Source organism: Lycium ferocissimum, chromosome 7 (genome assembly GCF_029784015.1).
Source record: "Lycium ferocissimum isolate CSIRO_LF1 chromosome 7, AGI_CSIRO_Lferr_CH_V1, whole genome shotgun sequence".
Classification (NCBI taxonomy): domain Eukaryota; kingdom Viridiplantae; phylum Streptophyta; class Magnoliopsida; order Solanales; family Solanaceae; genus Lycium; species Lycium ferocissimum.
The window spans coordinates 38643641-38665983 of record NC_081348.1 but is presented as its reverse complement, the minus strand read 5'-3'; the positions used below and the strand labels follow the sequence as shown (position 1 = coordinate 38665983).

Genomic DNA, 22343 nt, shown 5'->3' with positions numbered 1-22343 from the left:
ATTATTGAAAAGAAGCACCAAGATGGATCTGAAGCAAGTATAATAAGAGGCAAACAGAGGCTTTTTTACATGACAAGTACATAAAGAACACACTCAAATAGATCCATGAAGGTAAGTTATTGAAGTCAATATCCAGGCTGCAGATGCATGCATTACAAAAGATAAATATATCTATGTGCATTATGTGTTATCAAACCAAAAACTGCACGCTGAGAGGTAAAACCCGATTTTCTTGCAGCATTAGTAAGCTTCAATGCCTAATGGAAAGGCTCTTTTCTTGCTTCTTCCATACTTCTTCCTTAGCAATAGTTTCCTTAGAAAATTCACCCCTCGCTTCTTGGTTGGCAAAATAATCATAGTTCCCATATTGGGAGTTTTAGCTTCAGGCTGCGGGCTTTGCGTCGCAAGGACTATATCATTGTTTCTTGGAGGTTCTTCTGAGTTGGGAGAGTCGAGATTCTCCTTTTCCACATCATCCTCAGTAAGCATCCGATCGAGTAAAGACATGTGCTTCCTCATTTTCTTACTGGTGGAATTAGTTTCACCAACTGTATTTTCCTTTGGCAAAGCTAAGGCCTTAATTTGCTTTCCTAGGTTCATTATAGTCTCTTGACACTCCGCCAACTTTGCAGAGGCAGCTGTTATCTCCCAGCCCTGCCAACTTGAACAATCATTTCTCTGCATGACACAGTAGATAAAGTACAATAGACAATGATACAAATAGGTGGTACATTTCAAATAATTATAAACTATTCACGAATGTGACCGTTGGAAGTATCGCCGATAAGTTATGGAAAAATGTTTATGTAGCCAATTTTGTTAACGTAGAAGAAACAATATCAGTTACTGAGTTCAACAAATTATCAATTTGATGATACTCTTTTTTAACTAGTGTTTGGCCATTACAGTAAGCTTTACTTGATCCTGCCATACATACTCGATACTCATTGCAGTGCTGCTAGTTACAACATGCAACAAATGACTTAAATATATTTTAAGTGGATACCTGAGAATTGAGATCATAAAAATGCCAGTACTTGGTCAATAGATGCTTCAACCATCAATTTTATAGGAATTTTGGAAATAGATAAGGCAGCTAAAGAACCTAGAGTTTCCCAAGGCTCCACAGATAGATAGATGAAAGAAGAGCAGGAGAGGAAAACAGTGTTATCCTCTGCCTTTTTGGTTTTGGTAGTGTCTGTGGGCGGGGGTGTTAACGAGAAAATCCTAAACTAGACAAGAATAACAAAAAATCTCAAATCAGCAGAAGAGAAGAACTTACAGTTTTCTGGTGCCCTTTTTCTTGATCCAGGCCATCCACAGAAGTTTTGGCAGTAATACTGTCAATCAGTTATTCAAGAAGTTAGACCCTACATTATCTGAAAACTACAAATTAAGAGAACAAAGTAACAAAGTGAAGGATACCTTTCAAGTTGGAGCTGAAGCTCAAAACAAGTTCCTTCCAGATCTTCACAACAGTGACTTCTATCTTCCAATTCTACTTCAAGAGAGGATAGCTTAGAAAGTGTTTCATTTAGTTTAACTCTTGTCACAGTAAGCTGAGTGTCAAGATCTTCATTGATTGATTTCTGATTATCAAGAACATCCTCCATCATTCTTTTAGATTCTTTAGCTGTTTCCAGTTCAGCTTGTAGGTTTTCTATACTTTGTTGTGATTGCTGAAGTTCACTTGCCAAGTTTTCGCACTTGTTCGTCACTACCTGCAGCTTGACTTGTACAGATTTCATACTGTCTATCTCAGCTTTCAGTCTTTCATTTTCTGCTTGCATTGGTTCCGGTTCAGTCGTTATACTTTGTATCTTTGGAGATGTTACTGGAGATTTCCAAGTAATGTAACCACTTACGGGAAGCGGTTCAGATGGACCAGTACATGGAGGGTTGTACAAAGCTACTCTTATGTCCTCTATTAGTTCATCAACACCTTTTTTCGAGACACGGCTTTGCTCCATGATTATTTTCAAGATTTCATGGAGCCAATTGGAGGATGAATCACCTGGTCCCACTGGAACTAGTTCCTTACCAGTCAAGTCCGTCTGGTTTCCATGTGTCTCTAATCTCGAGGAGTCTGATAAAGTGAGACTTGCATCTGAGGGAGGATAAGAACTCCCTATTGTAGAATCAACAGCAACGATTGCAAGTTTCTCCATTTCAACAAAATCATCGAGCAGACACATCTCTGAAACCCCCGTCATTTTTGAACAAACACTTTCGTCTCTCTTGTACGTGTCGTAACTTGATATTGAGGAAGTTTCATATGATAGTGGACTAGCCAGGGACAGATCTTTGGAACCCTTAACAGAAGAAACTAATTCTTTCAAAGCTTTGTTCTCTCCTTCCAGATTGCACATACGTTCGACCAAAAAATTTATCTCCTTACGGAGATTGTCGGGATGTCCTTCTGAGGCTGTGTCTTTAAGAACTAAAGTTCCAGTCGGAGGATCCGACTTCCTCCTCCTTATAACAGCCTGGTTTTTTCCTTGCATTTCAATTTCATTCTTAACATTTGTCAATGCAACTTGACCAGGCAGCCGCTTGCGAGTTAAAAGACGTAATCTCTGACAATCTGCTTCCAATTTTCTAATTTTCTTCACATTCTCAAGTTGCTGCTTACGCGAGGCATCCAAAGAGCGGCGGCTAAACTCCACCTCATCATTCCGAATATGGAACTCCCTCTCGAGCATCTGAAATTCATACCTCAAAAAAGAATTTTCTTTCTCTACAGAATCCAACCTCGACATTAGTGCGTTAAACTCTGCTTCTGCCTGTGCACCGCTCTTTGTTAGCTCTTCAATTATCTGCCCTTTCATGAGAAGGACCTTATTCAGATGACAATTTTCAAGAGTCAAATTTGCAATCCTTTTACTTGTTTCTGCTAATTTTTCCTCCAACTTTCTGAGCGCCTTCTCAAATTCTTTTGATGTCCTCATTGCAGCATCACGTACTTTCTGCTCCTGTTCTTCTCTGAGAGAAGCTAATTGCTGCATGTGATCCTTCAGGGCAGTGTTCAAGTGCATTATCCTTTCATTAGCTTCTTCTCTCTGGTGTACCGCTTCATCAAGTTCTTTTTTAAGGCAAAGTATTTCGGCTTCCGCTTTCTTCTGACCTGAAATAGCATATCATGTCTCAGAAGGATACTAGTTGATTTAGAACTAAGCTTTAAGGAAACTGAGAAGTGTGCATGAGCAATACTGGTAAAAACGAAGAAACAAAGTTGTTACCTGCAATAGCTTCTTGTTCCATTTCTGCGGACTTCTTCAATTGTTCATCTTTAGAATTAGACTCACGGAGGGCGGAAGCTAACTTCTCATCTAAGATTTTCAATGATTGCTCCAGATATTCAGTTTCATTTGGAACTGTCTGTACCTGAACACAATTTTTTTAGCAAAACAGTTCAATAGAATGTTACTGAGGTGTCTGCCTTTTCCAGCATAAAAGGAACTTAAATCAAACCTTACTAATTTTGCATATAAAACAAGGGCATAAGGATTTCAGGGCTAAAAAAGTTGCACAAGAGCTACTAAATTGGAGCTTTAAGATGTAACCTGAGCTAAAGTCTGTGACATTAAAGTTAACTATGCTGCATTTTATTTTTCCTTTTTACTGTCATTAGCTAAAGACTTGAAGATGCTTCTTAGCAGGGGCGGAGCCAAGCCTTTGAGGGTGGGTTCTGCCGAACCCAGTAGCTTTTGTTCGAATCATATATTTGTATTAAATTTTTTGTCAAATATGTACAAATAATTAATTAAGAACCCAGTAACTTTAAAGAATTAAAACTTCGAACCCACAAGCTTCGGATCCTGGCTCCGCCTTTGCTTCTTAGCATTGCTATTTTTGATAATTAAGAGACAATCTTTAAATACCTCAACACCATTTCCTTGAGCAGGATGATCAGATTTGCTGATTGAAACAATTGTCTTCGCTGACGATCGTTTCCTCGGCCATAACCATGACTTCTGGTCCATGATTTACTGCCATCGTGAAATTCAGTAATGAATTTTCAAGAATTGCCAGAGAGAAAATTAGAAAGAGTCAAATACAAGTTAAACCCGGCTGATCAGTAGAAGAGAAATTCTCTTCACCACTGACATCAAACAAAATTTTGCAACTCAGAACAAACCTCTTCAAATAAACTGATAAAATGCCTTTCTACCTCTAAAGATACTTAAAAAGCACAAAAAAAAAAAATTGAACATTGATTCGCCGTTATCAACAGAGATAGATGCAACCTATATTTAATGGATTCAACTAATTTTTTTTATTTTTTATGACAAGGGAACCGCAGCCGCTACCCTTTGGGTGCGCATAGGGTAAACCCCGCTCCTGTGTAATAGCCCGCAAACCACACAGGAGAGATAACCTGCACTAGGTAAGCCATGTGCGACGAGCTTGACCCAGAAGGCAAATCCCCTACTGTCGGCAGGGGGTTTCGACCCTAAGACCTCCATTATGGAAGTCCCATGCTCAACCAATTGAGCCACCCTTGCGGGTGGATTCAACTAATTATCAACACGAAAACATAGATATATACGTGAAAAACCACTACAATTTCAACAAATATTAAGTTCTGAACCCATCAAGATTTATAGCCTTCTTCGTTTATTTACTGAATTGTGCTAATCCTACTTGGAGTACACCAACATTTCCCAAAATAAATTCACAAGGAACAAGAACTTTTCATTTTCAACCCTCTCCCCACCCCCACCCCCAAAAAAAAAACCACCTTTTTTGGGGGTGGCGGTGCAGAGTAGACAGGGAAATGAAGAACCAGGGTAGAATTTACAAAATTTTCAACATAACTTCCTAAATTCATAATCTTCTTTTAGCTGAAGTGAAGAAAACAGAGAATAAAAGACGCTCGTACTGTAAAATTCTATAATTTCAGCATGTTGATCATAAATTCATAAATTCGGACACAATGAGAAAGAACAAAAGTTTTATAGCTTTAAAAGCAAAAATGAAAATGACTAATTATCATGAATAACAGAACTCACCCAACTACATGAAAACATAACCATAATTAAATTTTCAAACTGAGATTAAACTGCAGTACTCACCAAGAAGCTCAATTTAGCATGCAACAGCAGCCACTGATCATGTAGCAGATAACCAAGAATCTTTCAATTCTTGAAAGTAACGTCACTGCAAGCTTCAAGAAAAGCTACCAAAAACAAAAAATTAGGACCATTCAAGACAGAAACTGAAACTAATTAAAAGAGTGAAGAAATAGCTGAGAAAAATGCATCAAAATTGCCACCGACAAGTTTACACACCTGGGAAGTGAAATAAAACAAATAGTACGTGGGTCACCTTCACTTTAGCACAAAGGTAAAAATCCAAAGTCAAAAAAAGATTAAAAGTAATTAGCCAGTAGCAGAGACCAGAGAGAGAGAGATAAAGTTTTTGGAGGGTCCATGTATGGAAAATTTTGACAATTAACAGTTGTTGCTCTAAAATAATGTCTGATGAAAACGTTACACTTTCACGCCATGCAAGGTAGAGTTTCACCATCTGTGACCGGCACGCTCCATTCAATATTAACCACGTGTAACCTTGTGGGCTCGTTTACGTTTTGTGCATTAACAGTACAAAAGAATTTTACACTAGCAAATTAAGTTGAAACAGGAAATTATTTATTTCAGAATCTATTATATATAAGTAACGTCAGGAATAGACGAATACCATATTATAAGACGATAAAATGCACTGATTGCATAAAATTTGTGTGCCATCTTTTTTTGGTACTATAGAAAGCATTACACAAAATCCTTAAATTCTTTCATAATTTAAATGACTTAACTTATTCGGAACAAGAATTTTTTGATTCTTGAGCACAATTACCAGATCAACAAATAGTTTTTATCTTTTTTCCCTTTTTTAGTAAAAAAGTTTGCATATTGATTTGTCTTCCTCCAAATATGTGTACTGATGATCTTATTGACTTCTAGCAAATATTTGCATCTTCAATAATAAACTCAATGAATAATATTGTATGTCTATCTCATTGGCAAGCTTGACAAAATTGGCCAACGTATTTTCACTTTGTGATTCATTACAAATTTACATATTCAGGAGAGTGTGACACAAATGTGCGTGAAATGGGGTCAAGGGAATTGATTGTTGGCTTGTTGCATAATGATTTTTTCCCTTTATGGTATTCTATATTTTCCGTTGTATTCAAAGGCTAAAAGAAGCATCTTGTCTTACCTTTGTTTTGAAAATAACGTTTTGTGGACCCTTTTTCTTAGGAAAGGTATCAAATTGGAGATCATGACTTCTCTTTTCATTTTTTTTTTTGCGCGGATTGCCCTTCTTTTGGGGTGGTCTTTATTTTTTGCCCCTCAAATTGGTGGTTTTTTTATTTTTGTCCTTCTTCTAAAATTTCGAGGTTCTGGATTCGAACCCCATTTCATAAAAAAAAAAAAAAAAAAAAATTCGCAAGGCAGAATTTTGCTTGAAGGTGAAAGCCTAACTTCGCCTGAATAAGCTAACTTTACTACAAAATGCCTTATTTTTTTTTTTTTTTCTTAATTAAAATTTGAACCCCAAACTCACATGGTATTAGGCGAAGAAAAATTAAAGACAATTTAAAATAAGGGCACTAATTGCCCTTCTCTTTTTTCTCGCCCGTCCCCTTTAATCTTTATTAATTAGCTTTTATTCCCTTTTTCATCATCTTTATTCCATATGGTGAATTATAATATAGTGTTGTTTATCTGAAATGATAGCAACAAATAGGAAAAGTGCCACTTACCTTAGTGGACTATGAGAAGAGCTAATCATCAAGTAGTGCACCAACTACACTAAGTATATTTGTTTTATTGTGAGGATATATTAGTTGCTACTTTTGCTTTTATGATGCATCATTTTCAAATCAAATTCATATATGATCACTGAAATTTCAATCGTTGAGTTACTAATGAATTTGTGATTAGTCCTATCAAAATAATAATTATATTTTCTTATGGCCAATAATTTAAGGAAACGAGGAATGATCAAATTCACGTGTATTGCCTTAAAAACCATACCATTTTATTCCTTCTCGATTATTAAGGAAGGTAACACACCACAACGAGTACTATAGAGCACATAATGTCATCACGAGCGAAATAATAGGTTTCCTTCTTATCTAAATTTACCTTTAAATACTAAACAAATTAATTAACTTTTGAACATTTACCAATTAGTGTTAACCATCCACTGTCAGTTTGTTTCTTAGGGTATGTTTGGTGCGAAGGGGAATGCTTTCCATAGAAAATGCTTTCGTGGAAAGTATTTTTTTAGAAATTAACTGATTAATATTTACTTATTTTCTAGTGTTTCGTAAGTAAGCAAAACATATTCTCCAAAAAGATATTTTTATGTAATCTACGAAACACTATGGGATTAGGGAGGGGAGTAGGGGTCGATGGCCGGGGGAGTGAGGTGGGGTGGTCAAGGGGTGGCTAAGGTTCAGAGTGGGGCGCGCGGTTGGGTGTTGCAAGGAGATAATGAGCTTGGAATGCCACTTGTGAAACTTGTAATTTCCCTACTCCCACTTAGACAATTATTTTCTTGATTTTGAAGAAATTTGTTTTCCTAGAGAAAGTGTTTTCTAAATTATTTTAACCGACCAATTATAGAAAAATTAAAATATTTTCTCCATACCAAACCCACCTTAATCTTGGTGTTACTTTCACTTTCCCAAGCTTTTGCAATAAAGAATTGCCAAAAGTTGAGTACGCCTTGTAGTGAAAATTCTACAACTTGCAGAGCACGAGCAAAGCAAGAAGAGTAGAAGCAATTTGGAGTTTTAAGAGTGTATGAAAGAGAGATCCAAAACTATTGATGGCATGCACGGTCGAATATAATGTTCAATACTGAATCCGCCTGTGCTAAGTTGATTGTTATCCAAAGCTATCGTGTCGTTTCTAAATATCTAGCAATAGTTTAATTTAGTGAATATAGCGGTAATTAGCTTACTGCCACTAAATAAATGCTGCTAAAATTATTATTTTTGTTGTAATGAAGTTTAAAAAAGTCGCAATCCAATACAAAATTGATAACCTTCTCTCTTCCACTAATAGACAAAATAAGCCATATGCTTGGTGTAAACAAACGTCAACGGATGAAAACAAAATTAGGTGTAGAATGCTCATATTATTTTCTTACTTATCAGCATATTTCACCTTAATTATATACATCGTACAAGCAGGTCAATGAAGTCATTATCATGACCATATTTGTATTGTTGTTAATATTGATTCCGTGACATAGGTTAAATCAAATGAAATCAAATATAGATGTTCAGTAATAAACTACCAGCGTGATCAATACGCGTGCTGATCAACTATAAACATAATTATACAATTTCCAATGTGTATTTTTATAGGTTCATCTGAATCTAGTTATTTTGGCTCAAACTCTATATAAATATGAATAATAAATTGCCAACCAGTAAACCAAATCTAGTATGGATCCTCTGGTTATCCTATCTTCTTTATCTTCACGATAATGGGAAATGACGTCTTTGATTAGCCTCATTAACCAGATATCCAAGCAGATTTCGCAATCTCAGTTTGGTAGAGGAGAATTTGTACTACAATGAAAATAGACCATCAGTTGTAATGTAGGGTCCAATTACGGGCAATTTGCACGATTGTCCTTATTCGGTGGTGGTCTTTAATTTTTGCTTTTCGCTAAAATCCTTTGATTTCGGGTTTGAATCTCCGCTCAGTTAAAAATTAAACAAAAATTCGCAAGGTAGAGTTTCATAGTAAAATTAGGCCTATTCGGGCTAAAGTTAGCCCTTCAGGCAGAGTTTGAAACTCTTCCTTAAGTTAGAGTTTGACTTCAAAGGTAGAGTTTTGCATTAAGGCAATTGTTTTTTTTTTTTTACCTAGTTGAAATTTTGCAAAACTCTGCCTTGCAATTTTATTTTGTTTTACTGAGTTAGGATTCGAACCCCAAACCTCATGATATTAAGCGAAGGGCAAAAATTAAAGATCACCAATTTGAGGGCCAATCCTTAAAGACCAGTGCATTTGAAGGCCAATCCGCACAAAAAAACTCCAATTACTGTGGTGTGAAAGTCTGTTTTTAGGCGTGAATTGTCCTTCATTTTGGGTGATCTTTAATTTTTAGCCTTCAAATTGGTGGTCTTTAAGTTTTGGCCCTCAAATTAGTAGTCTTTAACTTTTGTCCTCTACCTTTGCAAAATTCTGTCTTGACGCAGAATTTTGCAAATCTATCCATCCAAATTAAGGCAGAATTTGCAAAGGCAGAGGGTAAAAATTAAAGACCACCAATTTGAGGGATGAAAATTAAAGATCACTCCCAGCGAAGGCCAATCCTGCAAATTGCCCTGTGAAAGTTAGACAGAGACAGAGTAATGGCCCGCTTAGATTGAAGGCTGCAGCACAGAAGTTTGGCCCAAATAAAAATAAAAAAGGATTTGATTTGCAAGAAATACGTATTATAGGCAAAGGGGATGGGTTCCTGTGCAACAGATCTTTCAATGTGGGTACGCCACTGACGTATGACATATTATTTAAGCCACTAATCAGACTAAAGTACATTACTCTTTGTTCTACTCGCGATTCGGTGAAAACTAATAGCACGCTTTTGTGTTATATATGTATGTATATATTAAAAATTCACTTAGTAAATACAAACCATAAATTTCTAAACTCAATATACCTAAATCGAGTATAGGCCCTCTTGCTATGTAATCTTCTTCAATAACTGGAAATGACATCTTGATTAGCCTCATTTACCAAATATCCAAGTAGATTTTGCTTTCTCAGTTTGGTAGAATTTGTACTACAGTGAAAATAGACCATAAGTTAGTGATGAATTTTGGGCCCAATAACTGTTGTGAAAGCTAGACAGAGACAAAGTTATGGCCCGCTTAGATTGCGGGATACTGCCTAAATTTTTTGGCCCAGTGAAAGTCAAAAGAAGGATCTGATCTAGATTTTTGGCCCAATTCAAGTCGTGTGTCACTTTTCTTAACACACTTCTCGTTTACTACGTATAACAGATATTTTGTCTCATTAATGAAAACGGAAATACATTAATTTTTGTTAGCCACTGGTAATTAAATATCTCATTCATTTGTATGGTTACAAAATTTGCTATTAAGATAAAATGAGATGCTAAAATTTATTATTTTTTAATTTAAAATTATATACTTTTTTAATGATTGAAAAAAAAATATCACATAAACTAAAACGATTTTGTTATCATTTTGCTTTATTATTAAGTGAATACTTCATATTTTATCTAGTAACTAGGAATTCACGTTCAAAATTAACCAAAAATAATATAAACATTCACCAGTTAAGTCATGGAATTTGAAGTTGAAACTTGAAAATTTAAGTTTTTAAAGTTATGTTTGTACATGCATTTTACTTTGAAAAAGTTGGAAGTTTTATAAGTGAAAGTCTCAAAAACTAAATCAATTTTTTAACTTAAAACTTTTTTGAAGGTAGACTTTTAAAATCTATGAATAAACATACTTTTGAAGATAAATTTTTAAAATTTGATCCAAATTTTACTGCCAAGGGCCAGCCAAATATGCATTCTATGGGGTCCTACCGTCCCAGTGTTCATCGTTCCAAGGCAATACGGATCACTCACTTTGTGCCGCGTTATATCCGAAACTCCTCGCCGACTAAAATTCATCAACCAAAAATCTAGAAGCAAAATATCCAAACAAAATATACTATCTTGAAATTTTTTTTTTAAAAAAAAAAAAAAAAAGAAGACGCGTATATATAAATTCTGAAGGACAAAATAGTAATAATAAAAATAACCGACTGTCGTTGGTCCACGATCCTTGATCCTCTTGGAACCAAGCACCACAGCTAAATCCATCAGCAAAAACCCTAGGCGGAGAGATCGAAATCAATCAATCAATCTTTGATGGAGATCGCAACGGCGGCGTCCAGCGATGGCGGCGGCGAGGGTATTGCACGCTCCGCCGATGCGACGGTGAATTCGTCTTCATCGCCGCCGTCTGCATCTTCTTCTTCTTCTTCCAATTCGGGTAAGGATTTGAATAATGTTTTGGCTGCTAGCAGGTATGATGACGATGAAGAAGAAGAGGATGTTTGCCGGATCTGTAGGAACCCTGGTGAACCCGATAATCCCTTACGGTATCCATGTGCTTGTAGTGGTAGCATCAAGTTTGTTCATCAAGATTGCCTGCTTCAATGGCTTAATCACAGTAACGCTCGCCAATGCGAGGTGACTTCTTTATCCGAAATCTGTTCTGTATTTTCTTGCTTTAGGTTAAATTTAAGTTTCTTGTTATGCAATCCGTATAATCTTGGGTCTTTCCTAGAAAAAGGTTAAGCTTCAGTGAGGAATAGTGATTATTTTGGCCCTTTGGAACAACAACATAGCCAGTGTAATCCCACAAGTGGAGTCTGGGGAGGGTACAGGTAGAGAAGCTGTTTTCGATCGACCCTCGGCTCAAAGAAAAGCAACAGATAATAACAGAAATTAAAGGACAAGATAATTGATAATTGATATACAAGAAACAACGGATAATAATAGAATTCAAAGGACAAGAAATCAGAAGAGTAATACTACGGCTACAAGTATGGATTATGGAAGGATAAGCGTGACAAAGCTCAACTACCTACTAGCCTTCTACCCTAATCCGCGACCTTCATAACCTCCTATCTACTGATTATTTTGCTTCTTTGGAAGAGGGGACAATAGGTTTTCTTCTTATCAAAATTCGCCTTTAAATACCAACCAAATTAACTTTTCAATTCTTCCATAAATAAGACATGTACCAATTAGCGTTATCTATCCACTATCAATTGTTTCTTAATCTTGGTGTTGCTTTCACTTTGTCCCAAGCTTTTGCAAACAAACAATTGATAAAAGCTTAAGACATGTACCAATTAGGTTTAAGCTTTACTGCGGCTAATACAACAATACAATGCATCAATCTCAAGCTAATTGTCGGCTATATGAATCTTCTCTATCCATTTAGCTCCGTTTCTACCCATTTTGTTTCACTTGGTAATGTCTCTTTAAGATGAAGGATGGGTTTGAGAGTTCTCTAAAACTAGAGCTAAAGGATGAGGCGAATTCGAGTGAGACAAACTAATTTAACTCGTGGGTGGTGACCTTGATTTTGAAAAGGGTGTGGATACTATAATCTTTTTCTTTTTGTAGTTAATTCTAGATAACATTAGTCTCATGGAGCATATCAAAAGATTCTTAATCATCTAACATGTTTTTTCATTGATGATCGAAACTGTTGTTTGCTGTTCTCTACCTCCCTGGAAGTAGAGATCATCATATCAATTTTGGAATCTCTTCTTGGTGCAGCCTTGCGAGCTCAGTTTTAATAGGTTAATAAGTAGTAATTTGATGGTTTGCTTACAACAGCAAATAGATTTTTCACTTGACACAATTTCTTTTCAACATCTTTTTGGTCTTTTTGCAATCTTCTTTTCTTACTTATAGATTTATATCTCTTCTTTTTCAAGGTATGAACAGGATTGCCACATCATTGACACATTTCATATAGTTTAGTTGCTTCTCTTGTCCGGTTTAGCTTAAAGAACATTTTCTTGCCATCTATAAGGTTGCAGGCTCATACTTTGAGTACATTCTACTTTTCATATATTATACTTTTAGGAGATCATCTGGAATGATGCTAAGATGAAACCCGGGTGGAGATGGGGAGAACCATAATGAGAGTTACATTTGTGCGTGAATGCGACTGGTATATCATATATGTAATGGTTGCAATACTGTTCTTTTTTTCTTTTTCTTTTTTTAAATAGATAATGTAAGTAATGTGTATAATATTGACTGTCAAACAGGTTGTTATCAAATATAGTCTCCAAAATAGATGACTAAAAATCTCCTAATTAGTTTGTACTTACCTAATGCATTGAGTTTTTATGAGTTGTTTGATGAAACTTTTTAAGAGTGAGATAGCATTGATTTAAGGGCACCACGAGTGATGGAGATTTTTTTTGGGTGGGTGTCAAGAAAGAATATGATAGTGTGTCAAGAAAAGTCTTTTGATGGGTGGTGGGGAAGAGATGAAGTCATTTTAACTATATAAATACCATAAAGGATATTCACGAGGAGCCATCGTAAGTGAGAGAACATTATTAGGAGGTACAAACTAGTTTTTTTTGTAACAGCGAGTTTACATCAAGTTGTCCATTGAGCATTTGAGCCTATACTATATTATCCTAGTAACGGTTGAGCCAAAGATAGTTTACATTTTACAAGACGAGATCCTATGGTGTATACTATTTACAGACGACAATGTGTCTAGGGATGAAACTAGCGAGGGTGTTAATAAAAACCAAGAAGTATGGAGGTACGTTATTTTTTTTTTTAGAACTTGAAATATGGAGACTTTGCGAGAGAATAAGGGTTTTAAGGTAAGTAGAAGTAAGATAGAATACATAAATTGCAAATTTAGCCGGCATGAGAAGAGTGAAATTGGTTGAGATAAGATGGAATTGTGGTGCCTAGATGTTGACAATCTAGATATTTAAGATTTATGTTCCAGGAGAATGGTATGTTAGATGAAATATTTGCAATAGAATTGCAGCAGGATATTGAATTGTAGGAATATCACGGGAATGTCATAATTTGGAGTATACTTACTATAAAATGGTGATAAGACCAACAATGTTATATGGGAGTGAATTTTGGGTTTTTAAGGTCTGAAGTGTTGTAAATGCGGAAGTTAAGACGGAAGTACGTCATACAAGATTAAACCAGATCAGAAATGATCACATTTGACTGTGTAAGTAACACACAAAAGATAAATAAGGGAATGTTTATTGAAATGATTTAGTCATGCCTTATATAGACTCCCATATCCTTTGGCTTGTACGGTTCATAGTTGTGAACTGGCGGTGATTTAAGGCTTTAAAAGGGGACAAGCTAGACGTAAAATCATAGGGAATGAAGTAATATCACAAGACTACAACCACAAGGGTGGCTCAGTTGGTTGAGCATGGGGCTTCCATAAGGGAGGTCACAGGTTCGAAACCCCCTGTCTACGACAACAAGAGATTTGCCTTCTCGGTCGAGCTCGTAGCACATGGCTTGCCTAGTGCGGGTTACCTCTCTTGTGTGGTTTGCGGGCTATTACACAGGAGCGGGGTTTACCAAGTGCGCACCCAAAGGGTAGCGGCTGCGGGTTCCCTTGTCATCAAAAAAGAATATCACAAGGCTACAATCTGTGAAAATAATATGTAGGTTATGCAAAAAGTACAGCACAATAGGTCTGTATTGGTGATATCAACTAATTGGGGTGAGGCTTAGTCTTGATGGTATGTCTAGATTAGATCCAACATTGGTAGGAGGTTTTTTAAGTTTACTAGAAATCTGTATAGAAAAGATAAAGAATTTCTAGGATTAGCTGACACCAAATTATCGGATATTGAATGAAACGGGTCTATATGGACCAAAATGGATAATGATGATTCTTATAGCGGCCTTATTTTGGGATTGAGCCATAGTGTTGCATTGTGGTTTGTACTCATCAATAAAAGTTGTGATTTGAATTTTATAATTGTACTTATTAAATGAAAATGAGCAATATGTAATTGTGTGACTTTTGTAAGTGTGTATGATTAGAGAATCACTTAAGACATAACATTGACCATAATGCTTCTCTTTTTATGAAGATTGACCATAAATGATTTCCCTACTTGTGGGAGTATACTGGGTATGTTGTTGTTGTTGTTGTTATTGTGGTTGGATACTGCGCCACAGAGCAAGCTATTGAAAGAGTGCTTGTTGTTTTCTATCGCATCTAGGGTCATCCCTCTATTGGTGGGCTCACTATTTTCTTTTATGTAAACGTAGGTATGCAAACATGCATTCTCATTTTCACCAGTTTATGCTGAGAACGCTCCGGCTAGGCTCCCTTTTCAAGAGTTTGTGGTTGGGATGGCAATGAAAGCCTGCCATGTCCTGCAATTTTTCCTACGTCTTAGCTTTGTGCTTTCTGTATGGCTGCTCATAATACCGTTCATTACCTTCTGGATATGGCGGTTGGCTTTTGTTAGAAGTTTTGGAGAAGCTCATAGACTATTCTTGGGTCACTTATCCACAACCATTATTCTTACCGACTGTCTGCATGGGTTTCTACTCTCTGCTAGCATTGTTTTCATCTTTCTTGGGGCAACTTCATTGAGGGATTACTTCAGACATTTGCGCGAACTTGGGGGGCAGGAAGCTGACAGGGAAGATGATGGGGATAGAAATGCTGCCCGTGCTCCAAGAAGACCTGTTGCTCCAGCAAACAGAAATTTTGCTGCTGATGGAAATGGGGAAGATGCAAATGCTGCGCAGGGAATTGCTGGAGCTGGTCAGATAATCCGGAGAAATGCAGAAAATGTTGCCGCTCGTTGGGAGATGCAGGCAGCACGGCTTGAGGCTCATGTCGAACAGATGTTTGATGGTTTGGATGATGCTGATGGTGCCGAGGATGTACCTTTTGATGAGCTTGTTGGCATGCAGGGTCCTGTGTTTCATCTGGTTGAAAATGCATTTACTGTACGTTCTTGTTCTCACCTGCCACCTTTCTCATGCTTGACCTTTCTTTTTTACTGTGAAAAACTGCAGTCATTTAATATATTCTCGTGCTCTCTAAGCTCTTGTTCTGCAGAAGACCACATTTTTCCTGTTGTGTGCTTTAATTTCTCTGCTTCTGTTGTCTGCTAGCTGAACATGAGACTGATATGTGGTGATTTGCCTTATGTGCAGGTTCTTGCCAGTAATATGATATTCCTTGGAGTTGTGATCTTTGTTCCCTTTACATTAGGACGAATTATACTTTATTATTTGTCCTGGCTTTTATCCTCTGCAAGCAATCCAGTATTATCAACTGTTATGCCACTTACTGAAACAGCATTTTCCCTGGCCAATATTACTTTGAAGAGTGCATTGACTGCTGTTGCAAATCTAACTCCTGCTAGTGAAGGCAGCAGTTTGCTTGGTCAAGTCACAGAAATGTTAAACGCAAATGCCACTGGATTGAGTGAGAAAGCAAACAATCTCAGCACAGCAGTGTCAACTGATCTTTTGAAAGGGTCATCTGTTGGAACATCCCGACTTTCAGATGTGACAACTCTTGCCGTTGGCTACATGTTTATATTTTCTCTGGTCTTTTTTTACCTTGGGATAGTTGCTTTAATCCGGTACACCAGGGGAGAGCCTTTGACGTTGGGAAGATTCTATGGTATTGCTTCCATTGCAGAAACTATCCCCTCCCTCTTTAGACAGTTTGTAGCAGCTATGAGGCATCTGATGACTATGATTAAGGTTGCTTTCCTCCTTGTCATTGAACTTGGGGTTTTCCCTTTGATGTGCGGATGGTGGTTGGATGTTTGCACCATTAGAATGTTCGGGAAGTCCATCACACAGAGAGTGGAATTCTTCTCAGTATCTCCATTGGCAAGCTCATTAGTTCACTGGGTTGTAGGGATTGTTTACATGCTACAAATAAGTATCTTTGTTAGCCTTCTTCGAGGGGTAAAATTTCCATTAGACTTCCTCCATTTCCAATCTTTATTATTGCTAATTTTTCCTTTTACTAATTTACCACATTCTTTTTATAGGTCCTGCGTACTGGGGTGCTTTACTTTCTTCGAGATCCGGCTGATCCCAACTACAACCCATTCCGTGATTTGATAGATGATCCTGTACATAAGCATGCTCGTCGGGTTCTTTTATCAGTTGCAGTCTATGGAAGCTTGATAGTGATGCTCGTGTATCTGCCTGTCAAACTTGCCATGCGAATTGCTCCATCCATTTTCCCGCTCGATATCTCGTAAGATTGTTTCCTACTCTATCCCTATTGATTTTGGTTTCAATATGTACGTGGTATGTGAATTCGAGCTTTGAGCTTTCATCCCTTTCGTTAACTTACAGAATTATTGTTCTCTTTGCAGTGTATCTGATCCATTTACTGAAATACCTGCCGACATGCTTCTCTTCCAAATCTGTATACCCTTTGCAATTGAGCATTTTAAGCTGCGTACAACAATCAAGTCTCTGCTTCGGTATTGGTTTACCGCAGTGGGCTGGGCTCTTGGTCTAACTGATTTCTTACTGCCCCGACCCGAGGATAATGGTGGACAAGAGAATGGCGATGGTGACCAAGGAAGGCAGGACAGGTTTCAAGTCCCACATGGCGTACCAGATCGGGCCTTGATATTTGCTCCCGATAACAGAGCTAGGCGTGTAACAGCTGGTGCCGACTTAGTAGAAGACTATGACACTGAAGAACAGGCGGATCCTGAGTAAGTTGAACTATGCTCCATGTTTATTAGTCCTGTTTTATTGCACAATGAACATATTACTCATTTCTTATGTTGGCAAATTGCGTCACTCGCTAATATGTTGAAAACCAATTAGTATAGGTCTGCTTCAGGAGAAGATGAAGATCAGCCATTTTTTTTATTATTATTTTTTTCTATTTTTTTATTTTTTTTTATTTTGTGAGGAAACTCTTTCTTCTGTCTCATTTTATATAATAGTGTTTGGTTGGACCAAAAGTCCAATAATAGTTGTAGAGGAAAATGTTGAACGATGGTTGTTAGGTTGATTGATAAAACATCTTATCAAAGTTTAATACAGGAATAGCTAAGTGAATTTTGAATTCTTAGAAATTGAGGAAGTTGTATAGAATAAATAATTATCAGTTTCCTTGATAAATAAAATATATATTGTCAGTTAACAGTTTCAAACCCTGTTGGCTTCACAAATTAGAAGTCATATAAATTCGGATGGAAGGAGTATTAATTTAGCCTCTTTCCAAATGTGCGAATGCAAATTAAATAAAAGACCTCCTAGATAAGCTGAACGAGCAGTCTTCATAGTATACTTCTTTTTTGTTGTTTTTTGAGAAAGGTAACAATTCAGTCTTCATAGCATATTTGGCAATTGTATGTCGGACTAGCATCTGCTGTGGACTGGTATTTAGCTAACTAATCACTCATGTGTAGGCTATTCAGTCAGTTCCACAAAGGGATTATTGCGGTATCTGGACTCCATTATTAAGCATAAATCACGCTAGTGTGATTAAGTGTCCTGTTTGTTAGCTATTTATTATATTTGGCTTTTTTTGTACTTATGTCATATTCATTCTATTTGGGCAGGTCACACTCTTTTTAATCCTTCGAGTAGATAGATAGTTTTCCCTTTTGGGTTCTGATATTTGTCAGAGTTAGGGTGATCCTATATGTAAACAAAAACAAGTTTGATCTTTAGTGCCTTCCTTTTCTCTTCATTTTTTCATTTGGACCCTCATATGTGACTAACTTTCCTTTGCTTGTTAATTTTGTTTTGTTGGACGAAATTGCTATTACGCTATCATAGCTGATCTGGCTATTTTCTGTAGCATCAAGTGATTTAAGTCATAAATGGTGATGCTCTGTCTTAAGTTGACCTCAAAAAAACTTTTAGCAAGATTCTGATGTTGTTTAGGAACTTCTTTTAGCAGGTACGCCTTTGTGCTCCGTATTGTGCTGTTGCTGGTGGTGGCGTGGATGACTCTCCTCCTTTTTAATTCTGCCCTGATAATTGTACCAATTTCACTTGGACGTGCGCTCTTCAATTCCCTACCGCTGCTTCCAATAACACATGGAATCAAGTGCAATGGTATTGCAGTCAACCTAGTCCAAGTTGGTTTCTGTTCTTCACTCGGACAATGAAAACGCTGACCTTTTGTTGCTTTTACTTCTCAGATTTGTATGCATTTGTAATTGGAAGTTATGCCATTTGGACTGCGATTGCTGGAGTGAGGTACTCAATTGATCAAATTAGGACTCGGCGGGTTGCAGTTTTGATGAACCAAATTTGGAAATGGTGTGTCATTGTTCTGAAGAGTTCTGCACTATTATCAATATGGGTAATGGCATCTTCCACTTTGATTCAGTACTTGCACGTTGATCTTTTTTCATACAGTTAATTTATTTGCTGATTCTCTTCAGATCTTTATCATCCCCGTGTTGATTGGACTGCTTTTTGAACTTCTGGTCATTGTGCCAATGCGAGTCCCCATTGACGAAAGTCCAGTCTTTCTTCTTTATCAAGATTGGGCTTTAGGACTAATCTTCCTAAAGATCTGGACCAGGCTGGTAAGTGTCTTATAGTTTATTTACATTACCTGCATTATAAGCTTTTGGTTTTGCCTGTTCATAAGACTGATGTGGGGGGTTGAACCTTTGTTCTAATTCCTCGCTGAATCTTTGGGTGTTACACGCTTTTGTCCTAGAGCATTTTCTTAGACTTTTGTGCTTATCTTGTAACCTCTTCCAAAAAAAAAAAAAATGTGGGCAGGGCTGTTAATTGATGGTTGATTTGCACCTGTTCCCCCTATAATTTCTGCATATTGTTCATTTGAAGTAAAACTTTTCACTGTGGAGCACGATTTCAGTTTTCACTTTGTTTAATTATGACGAATATTCCTTCCCTGGGACCTCCTATTCCATGCTGAAGTTCAAAACGTGAACTGGTTGAGCTTGTTGGGAGTACACCCAGATGTTTACGAGCCCAAATCCGTTTGAAAACATTCATATGCCCGGTTGAACGAAGCAATAACAAGAAAATTTCTAGTGGAACATTTTTAACAATCTATGTGGGGACTGTTCACTAATAGGGATAAGTCATTTGACGTCTGAGTATCCCTTCTATGCGTAAACACAAATAATTACTTCACATTGGCATATCTATACACCACCAATTTCTTAACGTGACTTGTGCAAAACAGGTGATGCTAGATCATATGATGCCACTGATGGATGAGAGCTGGCGACTGAAATTTGAGAGGGTGAGGGAGAACGGCTTCTCTAGGTTGCAAGGCTTTTGGGTGCTTCGGGAGATAGTCTTTCCTATCATCATGAAGCTGCTTACAGCACTCTGTGTCCCATACGTTTTGGCCAGGGGTGTATTCCCAGTATTTGGTTACCCTTTGCTTGTGAACTCTGCCGTTTACCGATTTGCTTGGATTGGCTGTCTTGGCTTCAGTCTGTTCTGTTTCTGTGCAAAGCGCTTCCACGTATGGTTCACCAATCTTCACAATTCTATACGCGATGACCGTTATTTGATTGGTCGTAGACTTCATAATTTTGGGGAAGAGGTAGTTCAGAGGCAAAATGAATTAGAAGTGTCCAGAGAAGGAGAGATCCCTATACTGAACGGGGATGTCCAGGAGGTTGCTGATGTAGGACTAAGACACAGGCGTGGTATTATGCAAGATGCTTAAAGTTTGTACCAGTCATGATCCTCAGCTGCTCAATAAGGTTCTGGAGGTCGCGTTGGAGGAGGCTGAACAAATTGCAAATGGATTATTATTTTGCCTTTTGGAATTAGAGAAACCAATTTGTATTAGTTCTGAGCAGTTTCTCTATTAGTAATATTTACTACTTGTGAATATGTACTGTACTGCGTGCTGACATAATTAGTGATTCAATTTTCCAGGGAATTCTAGTTTGTCTATTTTTTATTTTATTTTGGGGGGCACTTTCCTTTTTGTACGAGAAAGAAGGAAAAGGTCGATTGATATGCCTTTCTAATTTATCACTTGCAAGTTGCCAAAATGTATATTAGGAAACAGGTGATTGCCTTCAGGTCGAGTCTCTGTACCCCTACGTTGTCCTGATGGTTGCTTCCTAGGGATTGGAGGAGTTTTACAATAGAGAATCAAAAGAATTGGGTAAAGAAGCGTCTTTGGCACTATTTGATAGTTACGAACAAATGATCATTTTTGATATACTTCGAGGTGCCAGACCGTTGTACGCTTCCTTAGACCTTTTATATTTAATAAACGGAAAAGGCTCAAATATGCCATCGAACTATCGGAATGGTTCATTTATCACTCGTCAATAGTTCGGCTCATTTATGCCATCGAATTATCGGAAATGACATATTTATGTCACTCATTAATAGCTCAGCTCATTTATGTCATCGTCGTTACCAAAATGATTCAATCATGCCATTTTTCATTAACGCCAATTTTACAATACCAGATATGATATGTGACCTCCAACTAGATGGTTGTGGGTGGGTCGGGTGTATAGGTCGGATTTTTTTATTAATTTGAGATTTAAAATTAGGCTGATTTAATTAAACGACGTAAACCTTTAATTGAACGTCACGTGTCATATCTGGTATTGTAAATATACAACGAAATTAAGAGTTTCAACACATAGTATATATACATAAGAAAAGTTCTTTTTACCTATTTACACTATAATTTTTCGGCGATGGGGTGTCGGTCGACACCCCTTGGACGCATGTGGCTCCACCACTGGTAACTGCTATGGCATAAATAAGTCAAACTATTAATGAGCTGCATAAATGAACCATTTCTGATAGTTCGATGGCATAAATGAGCGAAACTATTGATGAGTGGCATAATTAAGCCTTTTCCGTTTAATAAATATTGCTCCTTTCAAAACCTTTTGCTTTGCTGTTCTTATTCGGACATTTGGAACGGAGACTATTGTGCTGGAGACTAGAGTTATCTGAGAAAGCAAAAAGGGATCTTGTATTTGGCTACTGGGCAGCTTCAAGCTTGAGATGAAAGGAAAAAACGCGTAAACGGAAATGAGACACACTTTGACATTAGACAGCCTCGTTATTTATTTTACATTTCAATCATTTATGTGAAAAGTAAACTTTGTGAAGACAGCAAACGGTAAACTTTTACTGGCAGTGGACGACCTATCACAATCTTTAAGTGCAGTACGCTGCTAACGTGTGTGATTGCTCAAAAGATTCACCCAAATTATTTATATCAAGAGTTAACAGACATCGAGAAATGTTGAATATGATAATGTCTATAAAGATGTCATAAGGTGTCACTGATAGTACGGCTAAGGGAACCCAATATGCATACCATTCTAAGAGCCCGTTTGGCTTATAGCTTAAAAAAAGTGATTTATAAGCTCGTTTGATCAAAAAACAGCTTATAAGCCAAAAAAATAAATTGGGCCATCCCAACTTTTTTTTTTTGGCTTATTCTAAGCACTTTTTAGCTTATAAGCTGCTTTGCCAAACACAAAAAATCAAAAAACAGCTTATAAGCTGGTTTGACCACTTATAAGCCAATCCAAACGGGCTCTAATACAAACTAGGTAAACGGAAGAGAACCTTGTTGTTTTTACTACCTCAATTACACGGAAGAGAACATATTAGGTTAAAAAAAAAGCAGCTTGCATCCGCTAGTAAAACTACTACACCAGAAGTTGAAACGGCAGTCACAGAACATGCACCCGAATACTGATCCCCTCACCCCGAGGAGGTAATGGAATAAATTATCAAGTTCACTACTA

The 22343-nt window shown here is 37.1% G+C and overlaps 2 protein-coding genes across 4 annotated transcripts; one reads left to right on the top strand and one right to left on the bottom strand.

Moving 5' to 3' along the window:
- Positions 1 to 43: 43 nt before the first annotated feature.
- Positions 44 to 5325, bottom strand: LOC132064877 (filament-like plant protein 7). 2 transcript variants are annotated; one of them, XM_059458028.1, is made up of 7 exons: positions 5292 to 5325; positions 5076 to 5179; positions 3882 to 3989; positions 3240 to 3384; positions 1426 to 3124; positions 1283 to 1340; positions 44 to 678 (listed from the first exon to the last, which is right to left on the bottom strand). In XM_059458028.1, the coding sequence occupies exons 3-7, from the start codon at positions 3981 to 3983 to the stop codon at positions 241 to 243; spliced, it is 2442 nt and encodes an 813-aa protein (XP_059314011.1). In that variant the 5' UTR covers positions 3984 to 3989; positions 5076 to 5179; positions 5292 to 5325; the 3' UTR covers positions 44 to 240. The 2 variants fall into 2 exon arrangements, with proteins under 2 accessions (XP_059314011.1, XP_059314012.1); XM_059458029.1 differs by having other exon boundaries at positions 44 to 654; positions 5076 to 5313.
- Positions 5326 to 10791: 5466 nt separating this feature from the next.
- LOC132064876 (probable E3 ubiquitin ligase SUD1) lies at positions 10792 to 20584 on the top strand. 2 transcript variants are annotated; one of them, XM_059458027.1, is made up of 9 exons: positions 10792 to 11247; positions 14866 to 15558; positions 15769 to 16536; positions 16623 to 16834; positions 16956 to 17306; positions 18509 to 18666; positions 18753 to 18916; positions 18999 to 19145; positions 19778 to 20584. In XM_059458027.1, the coding sequence occupies exons 1-9, from the start codon at positions 10924 to 10926 to the stop codon at positions 20270 to 20272; spliced, it is 3312 nt and encodes a 1103-aa protein (XP_059314010.1). In that variant the 5' UTR covers positions 10792 to 10923; the 3' UTR covers positions 20273 to 20584. The 2 variants fall into 2 exon arrangements, with proteins under 2 accessions (XP_059314010.1, XP_059314009.1); XM_059458026.1 differs by having other exon boundaries at positions 10793 to 11247; positions 18506 to 18666.
- The last annotated feature ends 1759 nt before the right edge of the window (positions 20585 to 22343 follow it).

Coding starts and splice junctions, on each gene's coding strand:
- LOC132064877 (XM_059458028.1), bottom strand. CDS start 3,983: ATGGACCAGAAGTCATGGTTATGGCCGAGGAAACGATCGTCAGCGAAG. Junction 3,385..3,881: donor CTCAAGGAAATGGTGTTGAG/GTATTTAAAGAT, acceptor AATTGTGTTCAG/GTACAGACAGTTCCAAATGA. Junction 1,341..1,425: donor CTTCAGCTCCAACTTGAAAG/GTATCCTTCACT, acceptor ACTGATTGACAG/TATTACTGCCAAAACTTCTG.
- LOC132064876 (XM_059458026.1), top strand. CDS start 10,924: ATGGAGATCGCAACGGCGGCGTCCAGCGATGGCGGCGGCGAGGGTATT. Junction 15,559..15,768: donor TGGTTGAAAATGCATTTACT/GTACGTTCTTGT, acceptor CCTTATGTGCAG/GTTCTTGCCAGTAATATGAT. Junction 17,307..18,505: donor GAAGAACAGGCGGATCCTGA/GTAAGTTGAACT, acceptor AACTTCTTTTAG/CAGGTACGCCTTTGTGCTCC.